Source organism: Nanorana parkeri, unplaced genomic scaffold (genome assembly GCF_000935625.1).
Source record: "Nanorana parkeri isolate BGI_ZX_2015 unplaced genomic scaffold, ASM93562v1 scaffold242, whole genome shotgun sequence".
Lineage (NCBI taxonomy): Eukaryota > Metazoa > Chordata > Amphibia > Anura > Dicroglossidae > Nanorana > Nanorana parkeri.
The window spans coordinates 1527437-1544970 of record NW_017306510.1 but is presented as its reverse complement, the minus strand read 5'-3'; the positions used below and the strand labels follow the sequence as shown (position 1 = coordinate 1544970).

Sequence of the window (17534 nt, the reverse complement as noted above, 5' to 3'; positions counted from 1 at the left end):
TTTTTTTATTTATATAGATTTTTTTTTACACTTATTGTTATTGCTATTACATAGGGGGATACAATCCCCCTATATAATAGCACAGGTACACTGACAGGTCCTCTTTATGGAGACATTAGGGGTCTCTAGACCCCTAATGTCACCTGGAGACCCCAAAAAAAGCTGATGAAGCACTGATTTGCTTCATCAGCTTCTTCTCTCTGGCAGTAGGAGCCAGATGACTGCGGAAGTGATGTAATACACATCACTTCTGCATTCACACTACAGAGGGAGATCAGCAAGGAGCTGATCTCCCTCCCTCCTCCTCCTGATGCCCTCCCGATTCGGTCCCGGGCCGCAGATGGGCTAGCGGATCCCGGGATTAAAGGTGAGGGGTCAGGAGGGGGAAGATGGCGGCCACTGATCGGTTGTATGTGAAACAGCCGTTAACGGCTGTAGAAACGAGCGGGCCTGTCCTGCCCATGCGCGCGAGCAGGAAAAAAATGCTGTCTGGAGACGGCAACCCGCTGATGCGAGTCTGCCGTCCGTCCGTTTTTTCTTAACGGGCTGGCGGCAAGAGGTTAAGGGGAACCCCCAGGCATGATATTTAAAGGAATTTCGTATTTTTATTGTTTTACTTTAAGCAATGTTAAAATCACTGCTCCTTTTAAAAAGTGTTTTTTGCATTGATACATGTCCTCCAGGGCAGTACCCAGACCCCATACCTTTTTATGGCCAATAACTTGCATATAAGCCTTCTAAATGGGGACATTTGATTTTACGAGTTCTGGTTCCATAGACTTTCACTGAGTTCCAAGTTTGAGTTAGAACTTTTTCCCTGTTCTAAAGTTCGAGTTAGAACCAAACTCAGGTGTGTTCAGCCCATCATGAACTGAGAGTACTTAAGGTCAGTGTGCGCTGATGCATATCTTTTAAAACATGCATCAACCCTTTATAGTTTTAGGTTACCTTTAATGGCCTCTACAAAGGATTCCTGCAATATTGTCTCAGATTCCTGCAATTTTGACTTAGATGAGTCCTGCGATGTTTTCGTAGATGATGACGCAACTTGGGAGGCTGATACTGTTGATGAGGAAGATCTGGATTCAGTCACTATGGATGAGCTCTGAGAAGAGAACTGACTGTGGGATGAAATGTTCATGTTCAATGCACCAATAAAGCCGTTAAAAGGTTAATAAATCTACAAGGTTTATGACAATTAGGTCATGCCTGTTTCAAATACATACTATTGTTGGTAGCTAGCTATTCCCAGATGCATGCTATATACAGTAGGATTAGAAACACTGGGTCATACTATGGTGTTATTATATACTGTAGTGAACACAAAGAGACTTCCCAAAAGGTTGGTTTGTGCAATTTCAATATTAATAAGAAGAATGTTACTGGAGCCACCGTAGTTATTTTCGCTGTCCCAGGCATGTCTCCTTTATCTATGCTGTTCTTATATGCCATGTACCACAACATAGACATTCCAATTGTTAGGGTCATCTTCAGTGTAAAGAGTAGTGTCTAGGTTTAATTCGCCAAGGGTTTGGGAATCTTGATGAAAATTGTGAGATTCCGAACTTAGAGGTGAATCCCACTGAATCCAATAGGGGACAGATCATGTTAAAAGAGAAATATGGCCCAACCTTTTTTTGCCATAGTTATCTTTATGGTCACAGGTGGATTTATACTAATGTCCTCCTGTAACCCAAAACTCAGCATATAATATTGTCAGGATCTCCCCCTGCTGCCTGATTGACAGCTGGCTCTGCCTCTCTAGAGGCAGTGTGTGCTGTTCCCGCCTCCTCCCTCCAGTCAGCGCTGAAGGAATAGAGAGAGGGGGGAATCATGTGGGGAGCAGTGATTGGCAGTCCCCGCTCTCTGCAGGGAGAATATCTGGAACTAAGCGATCAGTGGTATGCGATCTCTCCATTCTCGATTAATAGAGCCGATGTGTGACAGCTTCAGTGTCACACGTCGGCTCTAATGATGGAGATGAGTGTATTCCACTCTTCTCATTATTGTCCTTTAAATTCTGGCCATTTTTAAGGTTAATAGGCAAACAACTGTAAACAAAGGTATGGGAAGCTGGACACTGCTATGAGGGGACATGCATCAATGCAACTCATTAAAAAAAATACCATCTAGCAGCAAGAGGGTGTTTTCATGTAGTTTTGAGGGCAACATTGAAAGTACTTAAATCCTTTAAAAAAACATGCTTGGGGGATGTCTTAAAGCTATAGGAGATGTTTTAGTATACGAACAGACCACACTATCCAGAGAATTCCAATACTTCCGACTTTATTGAAATTCACAGCAAATCCAGTTTAACAGTGAATAAAAGTGTATAAAGCAACAAATACCAGCAGTGCACACCCCCAACCAGCTACAACCTCTCACATGTTTCACTAGTAGACCTATTCATAGACCTCTAAGCTTACGGGTGAGACATGTGAGAGGTTGTAGCTGGTTGGGGGTGTGCAGTGCTGGTATATGTTTCTTTAAACACTTTTATTCACTGTTATACTGGATTTACTGTGAATTTCAATAAAGTCTGAAGTATTGGAATTCTCTGGATAGTGCGGTCTGTTCGTATACTACTACATTCCAAGGTGGAGAAGCACCTATTGGACCAGCACCTGGGGAGTCCTGATGGCGGCTAAGGAATTGGAGCGGTGAGATTTCCTTTGGCTCTATTTACCGTATTTTGCCCTCCATAAGGCGCACCGGACCATAGGACGCAGGGGTTCTGTGACAGCAGCTGCAGTTAGTGACAGCTGAGACAGGTGGCTCTGTGATTACAGCGCCACCTGTCTCAGTGATCACACAGAGCAGACGAAGAACGGACGTTCTTCGTCTGCTCTAGGGGCTCCATGGTGAGCTCCTATGCCGTGGTCATGGGTACCCCAGAGGAGTGGGGGACCCCCGAAAAACCACCACGGGGGCCACGGACACAATCGCTCCGCCGCTCGATTTGATACAAGTGATCTGATTAGATCACTTATATTAAACTAGCGGCGGCCCCACGATGTACATTTAGCTCTGCTTGTCCGGAGCAGGGCTGAATGTACAAACAAACTACTCACACGACACCCGAAACTGCATGTCCCGGGCGTCGGGCGATAGTGATTCTCTCCATTAGACGCACAGACATTTTTGCCTGTTGGGGGGGGGAGTGCGTCTTATTGAGCAAAAAATACCAATATATAGGAGATGTGTTGTTATGGAACAGTATGAATATCTTTTTGTCATATGTTAATACGCCCCCTTTGACTGGCAGATAGACATTGGCCAGTAGTACCCACTGTGGCTACCCTTGTTTTCGCTGATGCAAAACTGCTGCTGGCATATTTCTATCAAACTCTTATTAAAAATTGAGAGATGGCAGATGATACAGCAGTGTAAAATTGGCCAGCAGCAGATTTTGAATAAGGGAGAATTGGCCAAACTACTAGAGAAAGAAAAAGTGTTTTACTAAAAACTTTAAATGACAGCAAAAGGTACAGCAGTGTAAAATTGGCCGGCAGGACGACAGTTTTAAATAGTAAGGCGAAGCCCAAGTTTAGGTACAGTGAGCACATAATGGGGTTATACTACAAAAAAGAAGGAAATGCGGAGGGTACAGCAGTGTAAAATTGGTTAGCAGCAGGACGGTTTTAATTAGGGATAATAGGTCTCACTGATGTATGCCTAATTTTTTTTTATCTTTGGGGATAGAAGGGTGTATTTCATGTAAAAGTGATATAATGCTGGTGGTTTAGGTGCATATTATTCTTCCATTTAGCTTTTCTTTCCTTTCAAATGATTCATGGTGTGTTGTGAATCAAAAAGAAGGCCTTAAGAATAGATGGTTAATAGCAAGTGCTTTAAGAACCCCAAACTTTTTTAAAATGTCCTATCAACATAAAATTTTAAAAAATCCAATAAGTTTTGAAAACACCAACATACCACTAGGGTTGGGCTAGATGTTCAAACCCGCGAACTGTCAGGGTGTTCTGCTGGCTGTTCGCCCGCCGAGCACCCCGCACAAGGCACTGTGCAGGTCAGGTGCAAGCCTTTGCCCATTTTTTAATTATTATTTCTATTTATTTTTTATTGTTTTATTTTTCATTTTGTCAAGTCACGTTGTTATGGACAACGCTGGACGTCGTGATTGACCCTAGATTACATCGGTGGATCATTTTTTTTGGCCTCTTTTGGAAAACTTTTATTTAACCCTTTCGTGAATGGGTAGAGGTACAAGTACCCCTTACTCATTCACAAGGGGGGGGCGCATCTGGTTGGTTACCCATTTATTAAAGGGGCACCCTGATGTGAATAAGCCCTCTGCCCGCACCCCCACAGCCAACGTCCCCAGGACTTGTGGGGAAGAGGCCCTTGTCCCCATCGGCAAGGGGCGACACTGGAAAAGCACCCTCCCAGTGCCAAGGGCATTTTGCCTTGTATGGGAGGGAAGAGGGCCCCTCGCTGGTCCCCCCCCCCCTTTGGCCCTGACAGGCCTATGCTCGGATCAAAGGTCTGGTATGGAATTTTAAGGGGACCCCACTTTTTTTTCCTCCCATTTTTGGGGGTGGGGTTCCTCCTTTAAAATTTCTACCAGACTTTAAGGGTCTGGTATGACTTTTAGGGAGAACCCCACACTTTTTTTTAATGGGGTCCCTTCTAGCAATTCTACCAGACCTAAAGGGTCTGGTATTATTTGGGAGGGGGAACTGCACGTTTAAAAAAAAAAAGTCTGTTTCTTTCTTTAGTTATGTCAGTTTTGCTGCAGCAGTTTCTATACATGATACAGATCTGCCACTTTACAGGCAGGTTAAGGGGGACCCCCCAGGCACAATATTTAAATACATTTTTCATTTTTATTGTTACCATCATTTACGTGATGTTAAATCACTGCTCCTTTAAAAACTGTATTTTTTAAAAGTTTTTTTTTCATTGATACATGTCCCCCAGGGCAGTACATGAATCCCCATACATGTATTATGGCCAATAACTTGCATATAAGCCCTCCTAAAGGTGACAATTGTTTTTGAAAGCTCTACCCCCATAGACTTGCATTGAGTTCAAGTTCGAATTCAAACTTTTTGGATGTTCTAAAGTTTGACTTCGAACCGAACTCAGGCCTGTTCGGCCCATCACTATACTGTATACCACCCCTGATATAAAAGCCCATTTTTTAAAGGGCAGATTTGCAGGAAAAAAAAAAGCTGTTTAACCCAAAACAAAGGCACTATCAACATTAAATAAAATGTATGTAACACCAAAATACCATCTCCAGAATTAACAGCCTATTTTGTTTTTTTTTAAAGGGAAGCCATTCAAAATGCAAAAATAAAAGTTTGCTATGAATGAGACAGTAGGTAAAACTGACTGCTGAGCTCAGATCAATCTTGCAATAAAATAAAAGCCAAAAAACCCTTAAAAGTAAGAGCTAAAAAAGGCAGCAAAGTGGTTGATTGCCCAAAGTGGCTAGCAAGCAGAATTAAAACGTATTTTCCTAACGAACGCTAATCTTTCCTGGTGCAGTTTATCAGCTTTCCCTATACTTTCCCTACAGCACTATGGTTGCTCTGTAGCCCACCCGCCACCAACCTTCCCAATTTGGCTTATCCAGAAGCCTCCTTATTATCCCTTCCAAGCTTGCTGGTCATAGTTCAAAGGCCATGCAATGGTTAGAAAAATATTCTCCTGGGCAAATTTTCACAAAATCTCATCAGGACCACAACTCTTGAGCCTGCAGGATTTTCATTACTGGCCCTAATGAATGATATCATACAATGTAATAATGGCCCATTTTTACAAATTTCCCAAATTTTGTTGAAGCAACACTGAATAGTGTTCTGATATCCTAACTATGAACTATAAAATAATTGTACAATGAGCGATCTGTTACTGATGATATCATGTGCTATCGCATAATATCAAGTAACATCAATATCTACTGACGTCAATAGTCTTAGACTATAGCAATACAACTTTCAGAGTTTCATAATATTTCAGTATCCCTTTGTTGATGGTATCACACAAAGTTTAAAACAGCAGCTTTTTTATTACATGCACTCACTCTATTTCTCCCTCCAGCAGACGGCGATACGTTTCAATCTCCATCTCCAGTCTGGTCTTGATATCGAGCAGTTCCCTGTATTCTGTGCTCTGGCGTTCCATGTCTGATCTGATCTGCATGAACTGCTCCTCTAGCCCACTGATGACTTGCTGGAGCTGCTGGAGCTGAGCACCAAAGCGGCCATCTATGTCAGCAAGGGTGTCTTCAAGAGATTTTTTCTGAAATTTGTTTATGAGAAAAATTTGTTAAACCACATTTTCTGATTGAAACAAATGTATTAGCCTTCAGTCAAAGCTGGCCAGGGTGAGTGAATGTGGTAGGGACATTAGGCTCTAGGCTTGGGGACATGGACTGATTTGAATGGTTCAGTGTTCTATGTAAAGTACTATGGAGTATATCTATGCCCACTGGTGATGTCACTGGTTGGCAGGAGCTGGGCGGGACACTGGCCAGAGCATCCCAGGTTGCTAAGAGCTGGCCAGGGAGATTCAGTCTCCTCTACCCACCTCCGGCTGCTCTGATTGCATGCACCACCAGCAACCCCCTGGCCCCAGGTGGCAAAAAGGCTAGGGACAACCCTGTGTGTGCCCCCCCAGAAAAGTAAAATAAATAGAGCTTAATAAGCTTAATAAGATGCAAAAGTTAGACGTTTTTCAACATGATGGAAAGTCTGTGTGACCAATTAAGGCCCTTCCCCTTTCCCCATATGAAAATAACCCTTTTCCTGCATATTCACAGGAACTTGACACCACACTAACAGGGAGAACATTTATATCCAGCAGTCTCAGAGATTCCAGGTGAATCTAAATATCTATTTGGATATGAGTAATGTATATCTATGATTGGCCTTATACATGATGTTACTGACTGAAGAAGAAACTGTGTTTTCCTCTTAGCAACTAATCAGTATCCCCCATGTTCCAACTACAACAGAAAAAAGAAAAATCTAATTGGTTGCTAGGAGAAAATAGAAATAGTTTTTAAGTTTGACACGTCTATAAATTAATTTATTGGTTTACCATTGCCAGAAGAGACTGAAGCTCAAGCTCTAAGCCTTGCAGGGAACGTCTGAGGTCGGAGATTTCGCCCTTGGTTGACTGCACCTGTTCCACACCGACTGAAATTTCCTTCTTCAATTCACCACTCTAAAATGGTAACATATCTTGTTTTAATTACTTCTGATATTCAGTTTTGGTTATTCAAAATTCTCATTATAAAACAGACTAAAGAGAGCCTTATTAGGGGAATGTAGTACACCATGTTAGACCTAATTTGATAATGATGATGTCCAAATTTATCTGGCAACACAATCCCTTTGCCAAACAATATCTGGTCAGGATATTAATCATGATAATTCAAGTCATTACACTAAAATGAAGAATGTTGTGTGTTGGTTTTTCTGATATTCTGTTTTTATTATTTTGATACATTCAAATTGATGTTTTATATGTGAAGCGTAAAGACAGCTCTACATGGGGCAATTGTCAAAGCAAATAATATTTACGCATATTGATCAGCTGCAAACATAATTTATAAGGAAAAAGTTCAATCTGTATTAGATCAGGAAATTAACTGGCCTGGATGTTCTCATGATGATTACACTTACCCTATATCTTATGGATTGTTTCTATTACCACCTAAATAATCAGTTTATTTGGCTTGAGAACCAAATGGCCAGATATTTCAGAGTTCCCGATAAACGAATAAGTACATTTAGCAATTATATTTTACCCGACTGTGGATGAATACAATACAACAGTATTGGCACTTCAAAATTTAGCCCCACCTTACCTTTTGTGCAAACCAAGCCTCAGCATCTTTACGGTTCTTGTCAGCCAAAGCTTCATAGTCGCCTCTCATGTCATTCAGAATCTTAGTGAGATCAATTCCCGGGGGAGCATCCATCTCTACACTGACCTGGCCAGCAGCACTGCCTTTAGCAACTTGTGACTCCTAGGCATCGATAGCAAAGACATTTTAAATGAAAAGCTCACATCAAATCAATTCATATACTTAATTATAGAATGTACAAATAAGATACTTGTTTATAAAGTTAAAGTGGAGAAGTTGCTTATGGCCTGAAATCAAATTCTACATGTGATCTTTGATTTAATGCACAGTAGATAATTAAAATGCATTATGTTATACAATACATCATTTATTGTTTCAAGTAAAGAGTGTATATTATCAGCGCAGAATAATAAAAGTACATATGTGGGTATGCAGTACATCGCTTGTTATTTCAAATACATGGGATGTTGTTTCAGTGTACGGTAGATAATAAAAGTACATAGGTTGCTAGTAGTCACATTACCCTTGGTAAATAAGACTCTGTGTTAAAGAAGGTTCATATACAAAAGACACATGATATGATCTTGGTTGGTTGGTCCATACAAACATCTCTTGACAGTTATAGGCTGCAGGCACCCAGAGGTCAATTTGACAGCCTTTTCCAAAAGTTATGTACCAGATGGGCCATTTTCATATGAAGTAGGAAGACATTCATATCTTATGTATACTGAAAAGGTTTGAAAATGAAAATGGCCCATCTGGTACAACATGCCATCACCTAAAATTGATGGAAAAAAAATTCCAGCACAAGGGGCGAAGGGGGTTCTTCACAGTAAGATCAGTTAGGGTCTGGAACTCACTGCCACAGGCGGTGATTTCAGCAAATAATGTGGAATTGTTCAAGAAACTTTTGGACGATTTCTTAAGGGACCGTAATATACAGGGGTACGGGTACTCCTAGAATGAGATCCTAATAGGTTGGACTTGATGGACTAATGTCTTTATTCAACCTCAAATACTATGTAACTATGTAACTTTTGTAAAAAGCTATCAAATTGACTTCTGGGTGCCTGCACCCTACACCTGTCAAGAGATTTCAGCTTTCTTTAAGCATACTCCTCCTCAAAACAAAAATCATGGTGTCTTGCATGTATTAGCTATTTGTCAAACATGTTTCTAGCATGTGGTTTACCTCCTCATGATTCTGCCTCAGATACGCCAACTCTTCAAGCAAACTCTCAATCTGAATTTCAAAGTCTCCTCTGGACATTAGAAGCTCATCTAAGACTTTGCGGAGGCCATTGATATCAGATTCCACGCTCTGGCGGAGAGCTACCTCATTCTCATACCTTATGAAAGATTCAGATAAAATACATTTGAGAAAAAAAGCCACATGCCTGAGTATAATTTACAAGACAGTTATTTTTACAGGCTGGATTGGGTTTATTTAATACGGCAGTGCAAAGAACCCAATTTTACTGCATTTTGTTAATTGCTACTTATCTTACTGATTAATGACAAAGTAGGATATTTAATGTATGAAGTAGAATGTACTATTTGTATATGTCAGAAGACATAATGGGAACCATTCTTAAACAAAAAGTAAGTCAAGTGACAATGTCACTATTTTAAAAAACTGAAATCTGCAGATACATGCAAAACAATCAGTTAAAAGGTTCCTGTCCTACTGTGAATTCCATAAAGTTGAAGACATACAGGGTTATTCACAAAAGGGGGAAGAGTTTGGCAAAGGCAGGTGAAGTGAACGATCTAGGACAACATATATATATATATATATACATACATAATATAAATCTTTAAGAACAATCATAAAACTAAATATTAACAAGATATAGCTAATATCCCTAGGTGGGTAGTGTATAGTGAAGTTACATAAAACAGAAGTTACAAAAGTAAGACAAACAGAAGCAAACAGTATTCAAAATAAAAGGGGTAAAACGTACATAAAAATGACTTGTCCTGCCTCTGTGGTTAGATGAACGATGAAGGCCATACTTCCCACATAGATGGGACCCCTCATATATGACTACAATTTGATTGCGGATATTCATTTATATGCCTTAGAGATCAAAGTGAGTTGCCACCCACTTAGACTTACCAATTGGATGGCAGAGGCTGGCTGCTGCATATTACCCAATTAGCACCGATAGAGTTTTAATTATAACAATTATCATAAACTCATAACTGTGACAAAGAAGGGGTACCTCTAAAAGCAGCGCTATAAGGCTGCATTCACACGGGGCATTTACTGTATGTGTGTTCTGGAATTACTGCCGAAAGAACCTATGGATTCTTGAAACAGGAATCCAAGGTGTTTCCATTCAGATGTGGCTGCTGTGCCCATTCAAGTTAATGAGAGGGTGACAGCCAGTGTAATCGTGCATGGTATTATTACTTGCTGTTCGGGATAGATGATTGTCTCCATGTACAACTACATATGAACTGCCCTGGGTACAGTGGCCCCATGTGATTGGGCACACCTTGGATTCCTGCTGCAAAAATCTGTAGGTTCTTGGTGCAGAAATCCTCAAATGTAGCATAAGTCCCTGTGCAAATGTAATCTTATACTCTCAAAACAACCAATGTAGGTAATTTCCTACCCTTAAGCAGAGCTGAGACAACACCATGGCAAAAAACTTGCTAATTAGAATTGTATTTGTAATCATCACCTGGAAGAAGGACTTTTCTATTATACAATCTTCTGTGTAGTATAATGTAAGGCAAATGTCTTGAATCGAAATGTGGCTGTTTAAACAAATTGGGAAATGCATAAGGCAAAGGCTCACCTTGATGATTGGCCGGGCATGATACTCATCACAGTAAAAATGCTTTACATAATAATGCTTATCAGAAGTAGAATGTGTTGTACACGTTATTTCCAAATAGCTAAAGGTTCTTTATCTTTAATAAACTTTAACTTAATTTTAAAAAAAAGGAATAAAAAGGAAAACAACACATTTTGAATAGACCCATGCTGTCTCTTCAGGAGTGACACAACAAAAACATATTCCACCATTTAAAATAGGTCCTCCTCCCACTCAGTGAATGAGTCACATAAACTGAAACTAAAGCTTAACCCTAGCTATATCCTAGATGTAAAAAAAAAAACAATATAAGGAACGTCACCCTTATAAACATGTACCAATTCCATGCGTTAGAATCCCTAGATTTCTATTTAAAATGTATAGACCTATAAAATCAATACAATGTCTTAAAAGGTCATTAAAATACTGTGAATAAAAGAAACTACTTATCTAGACATCATCATCTGTTAGTTACAAACCACCAGTCCAGAGATATAATTACTATGGTAAATATATTGTATACCTCCCAATGGTCTACATTGAAAATTTCATAAATTAGAAGAACTGTGTGAGGATAAAAAAAAGTTGAGTTGGAACTGGCTCAATATTAACCCCATATAACCTGATGCATCAAACATAAGAGCTGGCTACAAAACTTGACGCACCGATAGTTGCAAAGAAACCCACCAGCCCAATCCATCCAGTCAGGCAACTCAAATCGATATCACAGGATGGAGTGCAGAGGAGCAACTCATGTTAACAATTCAATCATTTAAACATATTAATGGGATTGTCCATGTTTAAGGGGGATGAGTGGGAAAGGGTTATACCATGCATAAGTGCTTCAAAAGTTAACCATTGCAATTGACTCCCCTGTATAGCCATCTCAGAGGAAAACAGTTTCCCTCTAGGTTACTCATTAGATACTAGCTTCTATAACTTAGTGAATCATCCTGGAAAATGTAATTTGAACTCAGTGGTGTAAAATATATAACGATATATGCAAAATAACAATAACTTTTTTAATATCTCTAATTTCTCCCATAGAGATGACCACCCTTACTATACTATATGGAACTTAATTTAATTTATTTGAGCAAGCTGCAATGCTAACTAAATACTTACGGTTAGAAAATGTATCTAGTATGTATATAGTGATGATGAATTAAGATGCTAATGATCTTCAATACAGAGTAAACAGGAAATAAATAAATCTTTCTCGACTTCTCCCTAGTGTCTCTATAGTTCTTCGTTTTATAAAATTAGTTAATATTTATATAAAACAAGATTCACTTAAATTTCTCCATCATTTAATTTAGACCATCCAGTATTAATGTGTTAATTCTATATATCCGGTTTTCCATATAACATAATCTTTGGTAACTATTTGGTCCTGTATAGGTGTTTAGTATTCGAAAAATCTTTACTGTGATATATTGTGCAGTGTCTAGAGACACTATGTGCTTGAAAACCTGTATCAACATTAAATCTATGTTGTTTAGTTGTGTTCTCAATTTTGAACTGTAAATCCAAAATAAAATACATTCACATGAAAATTCGAGGACATTGATCACGTATTCTGAGCTATACTCAAGATGCTCCTTAATATTTCAAACACCCATATCTGACGTACTTCTATTGCCCCAACTTCTCTTGCATTTGTAACACCCATTTTATACCACATTGTTTATTTTTTCTTTCGTTTAGATGAGAATGTCATTTTATTAATCTCTTTCTTTGCTATTGCGTTTCCTATTATTTTTGCCCTTATAAATAAAAAAAACTCCTCTTTTGGGGATATTGTTTTTTAAGAGAGGATCTTCCAACAATATTATTAAGGATTCCTTTAATATCCTGATGCTGTGAATTATAAACTGTAATAAATGGTAACTTACTATTTCCCCTAATAGTGGTTACTGATTTTTTAGGAATTAAACATTGCTCTTGTGTACATTTTTTTTGCGTTAAACAAAGTCTCATTTAGTAGGGGCTCCGAGAAACTGCCTGTCAAGAAAGCTGTACAATTTGAGCCTCCCTCTCAAAAATCAAGATCTTTGGTACAATTATGTCTGATCCTTTTAAACTGTCCAAATGATAAATTAGTTATCCAAGGTTTGTGATAAGTACTATGGAGGTGCAAATGACTAATTGTAGCCACAGTTTTAAAATGCGCTTCTGTAAATTCATCTATAAAATGAAAGTAGAGGACGAGGTCCACACCGAGCTTCAGGTATGTATAAACATATTTATCTTCAGATGACCCATATAGAGAATCACAAAACTCAGTGCGAACCTGATCACCATGGCGGTCCCTTTTTATCTAAAGATATAATTTATCTAAAATGTAAAATAATTCCTAGTTAAATTAAAATCAATAGAGTCGAAGAAAATGTTTTTGTTGATCATTGGGTATACAGTATATTGACTGTGCTGCAAATAATATTGGATCGATTCAAGGTCTTTCTAATGAGGAATATTGGAATAAAGTACAGTTATATCTAACGTCAACTATTGGTAATCTGATATCCATATTATATATTTATCTTTCCTTATCAAATCAGGGGAATCTGTTATATATGATGGTAAATGCGCTACAAATTTCTGAAGCTGGATATCTACATCAACAATGTGAAGTTATAAAAATATATATTTAATATATTCAATGACAATCTATTCCCAAAATAATCAGGCGCCCAGGTGGATTCACTACAGATTTAGGTATTGTAGGTAGATGGTACATAAATGGGATATTAGAATGGATGATATTCCCAATCATTTTTATTTATAACACCCCCAGACAAAACTCTCACTTTTTAACGATTCGTAATATCTTTTTTTCTCCTTGCACACCTTTTTTAATCAATGACTAAAACTGATCTGTCCTCTAGTTCTCTCTAATGCAGATGGGCCGGTCTATGCAGACATGACGCCGCGACCCACTGCAGAGGGTGTCGCGACCCACGAGTTGAGAACCACTGATCTAGACCATTGGGAGCTATACAATATCTTTTAAATATTAATGACCTCTCTGAACATGTGGTTTATAAGAGACGATTATGTCTAGATAATTATCAATAGTGTTACATGTTTGTCTCTATTATTCCCTCTTATTTATTGTAGATCTACAACAATTTTTAATACAATCTAGGGATTCTAAGAAAATTGGTATGTGTTTATATGAGTGATGTTTGTTTTATGTTTACATTATGGAATCCTGCATAGGTAAACCTGGGAGGAGGACCAATTCTAAATGGTGAACTTTTTTGTTGTTGTATTTTTCCTGAGATGGGAGTGTTATAGTGACACTAAACTCAGAAGTTAAACCTTAAAAATGCATTCAAGTACATTAACTATTAACAGAAATGTAGCTTATTGGTATATTTCTCGGCTGTAGTTCCTCAAATCATCTCTGAATTGGTGCTGACACTGTCCTTCCTTCTGGAGGGTGGCTACTTTTGTTTTCCATGGTCCATGTGTGTGTTGTAAAGTAGTTGCCGCTCCCAGCTCATTCCTGTGATGGAATACAATCTCAATATAAATCAGTAAACTAAACATGAGATTGTAGTCCATCACAGGAGTGAGCTTGTAGTAGTGGGTACTTTGCAACACACACAGGGACCATGGGGAACAAAAGTAGCCACCCTCCAGAAGGAAGCACAGTGTTAGCATAAATTCAGAGTTGATTTGAAGATCTACAGCCAAGTGATACACAAATAAGATACATTTTTGTTATGCATTTTTAAGATTTAGCTCCTGACTTTTCACTTTAAATACCTTTTTATTTCTTTATTTTTGATTAAAGACTAAAAAATGTTTACTACTCAGTAAGGATAATTTCCTACATCTGACAAATATCATAAAGTAAAGCATTTTACCATGATGAGTATCAGGCATTTTCCAGTTTGTTTTAACAGTGACAGTTAGATACCACACCTTTTTCTAACAGCATACTACACAGAAGACCGTGGAGCTTTTTGGAAGCATGATGACTGTAAGTGTTTGGGCAAAACATTTAAAGAAATATTTTACTGGGTGATGCATATTTGTTTGATATGGATTCATTATTGAAAAACGTTTAATACTACTTTGATACTTATTTTACCATAAAGCTGGCATGTTTGATGTCTAACAACTCCCCCTCATGCCACCAGGTTTTTACAGATGCTTTTATGATGTGAACTGCACAAGATGAGGGTTATGGGTTTTCACCTTTTTTCACTGAAAGGCATTGAAGTGAATGGCACAGCAGCAATGCCCTCTGGCCGCAATAAGATCGGCCGCTCGGGAACGCGTGGCACATCAATGCCTGCGTTCCGGTAAAAAAAAATAGTTCTTGCAGCATTTTTTCAGACCGGAATGGCAGGCATTGATGTGGTTTGCGTTCCCATGCGGACAATCGCATTGCGGCCGGAGGACGTGGCTACGGTGCCATTCAGTTTAATGCACTGCTACGCCCCCTTCCGCCCCACAACAAAGTGAGCTGGCCGCTATGCAGCATGGGCAGTGAGACAGGTAAGTATTAAAGTGTATCCAATCCCCCCCCCCAAAAAAAAAAGAATTAATATTTTGCTGCCATGGATGTGCTGCCTAAATTAAATTTCCTTTTTTCAGGCTAAGAACATTTTCAGCAAGTACAGAAAGTGCCTGCTAATCTTGCCACAAATGCAATGTTCTTGTCACTTCCAGCGAGATGGAATGAAAGCAAAAAACAGCCTTGTCTTTCTTTTCAAGGTGCTAACCTCAAATCTACCATGTAATGGAGATGAATAAAGTCAATGAAAGCCTTGGCTGCCTCCATATATACACTGGAATAGTGAGTGTACCAACCAAGGAACAGGAATTGTATAAGAGACATAGGAATGTTAAATATCCTTCTACCAATGATGGTGCTGGTGGGTGTTTTAGGTCTAATTAGAAAGGACATTGAATAGGAAGGTTTTGGTTACCCTTATAGATGGGAATATGAACGACTTCATTTTAACTAAGGTTGTACTATGCAATACATGTATTCTCTGTCTTGGCGTTGACTGGGTTTTTTTAAAGGTTGGATTTAGCCTTTTTTACCAACTCATCAAAGCCATCATATGTTGACATATTACTTTGAAATAATAAAAACATGACTTACTTTAATCTGAAGTCGTCAGCTGCCAGTCTGGCATTGTCAATTTCCAGAACAATTCGAGAGTTCTGAATGGTGGCAGACAGGATCTAGTAAAAATAAAGTTTGTGTAGATTATATACCATAATACCACACAGTGCTGTCCAGTTTTCCGTTGTTTTGTACAAATAACACAACCCTGATAACTAAATGTTAATATTTGGACTGAATTGGTACATCCTCTTTAGTTAACAGAAAATTATTTTACACATAGATAAAAAAGGACAATACATATAATATCATTTTGTAACATAATCTTCACTCTTGGTGGCTTATAAAAAAAAAACCAAGTAAATACTTTCTGACAAATCTAATTCTGTAAGACCTAACGTAAGTTTTGGAATAGCAAATGTAACCTATTTTTTTTTATTTGCTTAGACACGTGTTCTGTGTTGTAAAACATAAGACATATTAAAATATATATAAAATCAACACTTTTTTAATTTTAGATAAGGGTAAGGAAGAGTTAAAACCCCGAGCAGATAATTTTTGGTTACCTTCACTTCCTGTCTTAGAAAGGCAACAGGAAATCTTTTCATAATTAACAGAATTGCTATCTCAGAGAATGATCACGTATTGTCCCCATTGGAGGGTTTCACCTTACCTCTTCCTCTGATGACAACTCTGAAATTTGGATTTCCTCTCACTTTCTGTCTCTGTGACAATGGTTTACTGGACGAATAGCGGGGGTAATCTCCCCAGTGGGGACCCAGACCGCAATAAAATGTAGACAAAGGATCAAACCCTTTCTATAAACATTTTAGAGACCTCCCCCTATACTCTATATACACTTTAAATCAATTGCTTTTTGCTACAGAGGCTGGTAAAACCTGCCTACAGTCATCTACTGTTGTCTATAGAATGTTGCCACTAACAGCATTCACCATTCCTCCAATTCCTCCACCTTATCAAGAGCCTGTCATCAAGTATTCCTAAGCCCAAACCGTTTACACAATTAATGTTAAAATGCTCTGTCTTTCTATTTCAAGATTGCTAGGTAATTGTTATTACCTATTTATATGTTATTAGCAGTTATTGAGGTTGTTCAAAATGCATTTAGAAGTCATAACCAACCTTGCTCCTCAAGTCTTCGATGACCTCAAAATATTTGCTGTAATCTTTGCCTCCAACGCCAACTCCAGAGCCAACTTGCTTTTCATACCAGTCACGGATCTTGATCTCCAGCTCAGTATTGGCTTCTTCCAGGGCCCTGACTTTTTCTAGGTAGGATGCCAGGCGGTCATTGAGGTTTTGCATGGTCTGCTTGTCATTTCCAGAGAAGCTACCAAAGCTGCTGGATTCAGCCCCTCCATATCCAGCAGAAGAGCCGAAGGAAAAGCCACCACCGGATCCACCACCATAGCCTCCTTTAAAACTTCCGCCAAAATTAGCTCCATAGCCACCTGACACACTATGTCTTGAACCTGAAGCCTGATAGGCCATGAATGATGTATAGGTGGGCTGTTGTGTTAGAAGGAATGTGTAGAAAGCAATAAAGTACAGACTTATGGTCTTCACGGTCTATATATGTACATACTTATATATATAGTCTGCAGTGGGTGTTTCATTTTCGAAATGTACTTCCTACTAGAGTTTTGTTCTCAGCCTAGCAAACACCTGTTTGTCACCTAGTCTGATAGAGTCTGATAAAACCTACAGAAATGATGCAGCCCCCTGGCTATTTGTTACAAATAAACTGGGATAAGCAAAT

At 38.7% G+C, this 17534-nt stretch overlaps 1 protein-coding gene across 1 annotated transcript in view; it reads right to left on the bottom strand.

Moving 5' to 3' along the window:
• LOC108787106 (keratin, type I cytoskeletal 47 kDa-like) overlaps positions 1-17182 on the bottom strand; it is a 20355-nt gene extending 3173 nt beyond the window's left edge. Inside the window, exons 1-7 of the mRNA XM_018556563.1 lie at positions 16898-17182; positions 15791-15873; positions 9033-9189; positions 7841-8002; positions 7069-7194; positions 6050-6267; positions 1063-1121 (exon numbers count right to left, since the gene is read on the bottom strand). Coding sequence (XP_018412065.1) covers positions 1063-1121; positions 6050-6267; positions 7069-7194; positions 7841-8002; positions 9033-9189; positions 15791-15873; positions 16898-17080 — 988 coding nt within the window. The 5' untranslated portion in view covers positions 17081-17182. The remainder of the gene's footprint in view (positions 1-1062; positions 1122-6049; positions 6268-7068; positions 7195-7840; positions 8003-9032; positions 9190-15790; positions 15874-16897) is intronic.
• Positions 17183-17534: the final 352 nt, after the last annotated feature.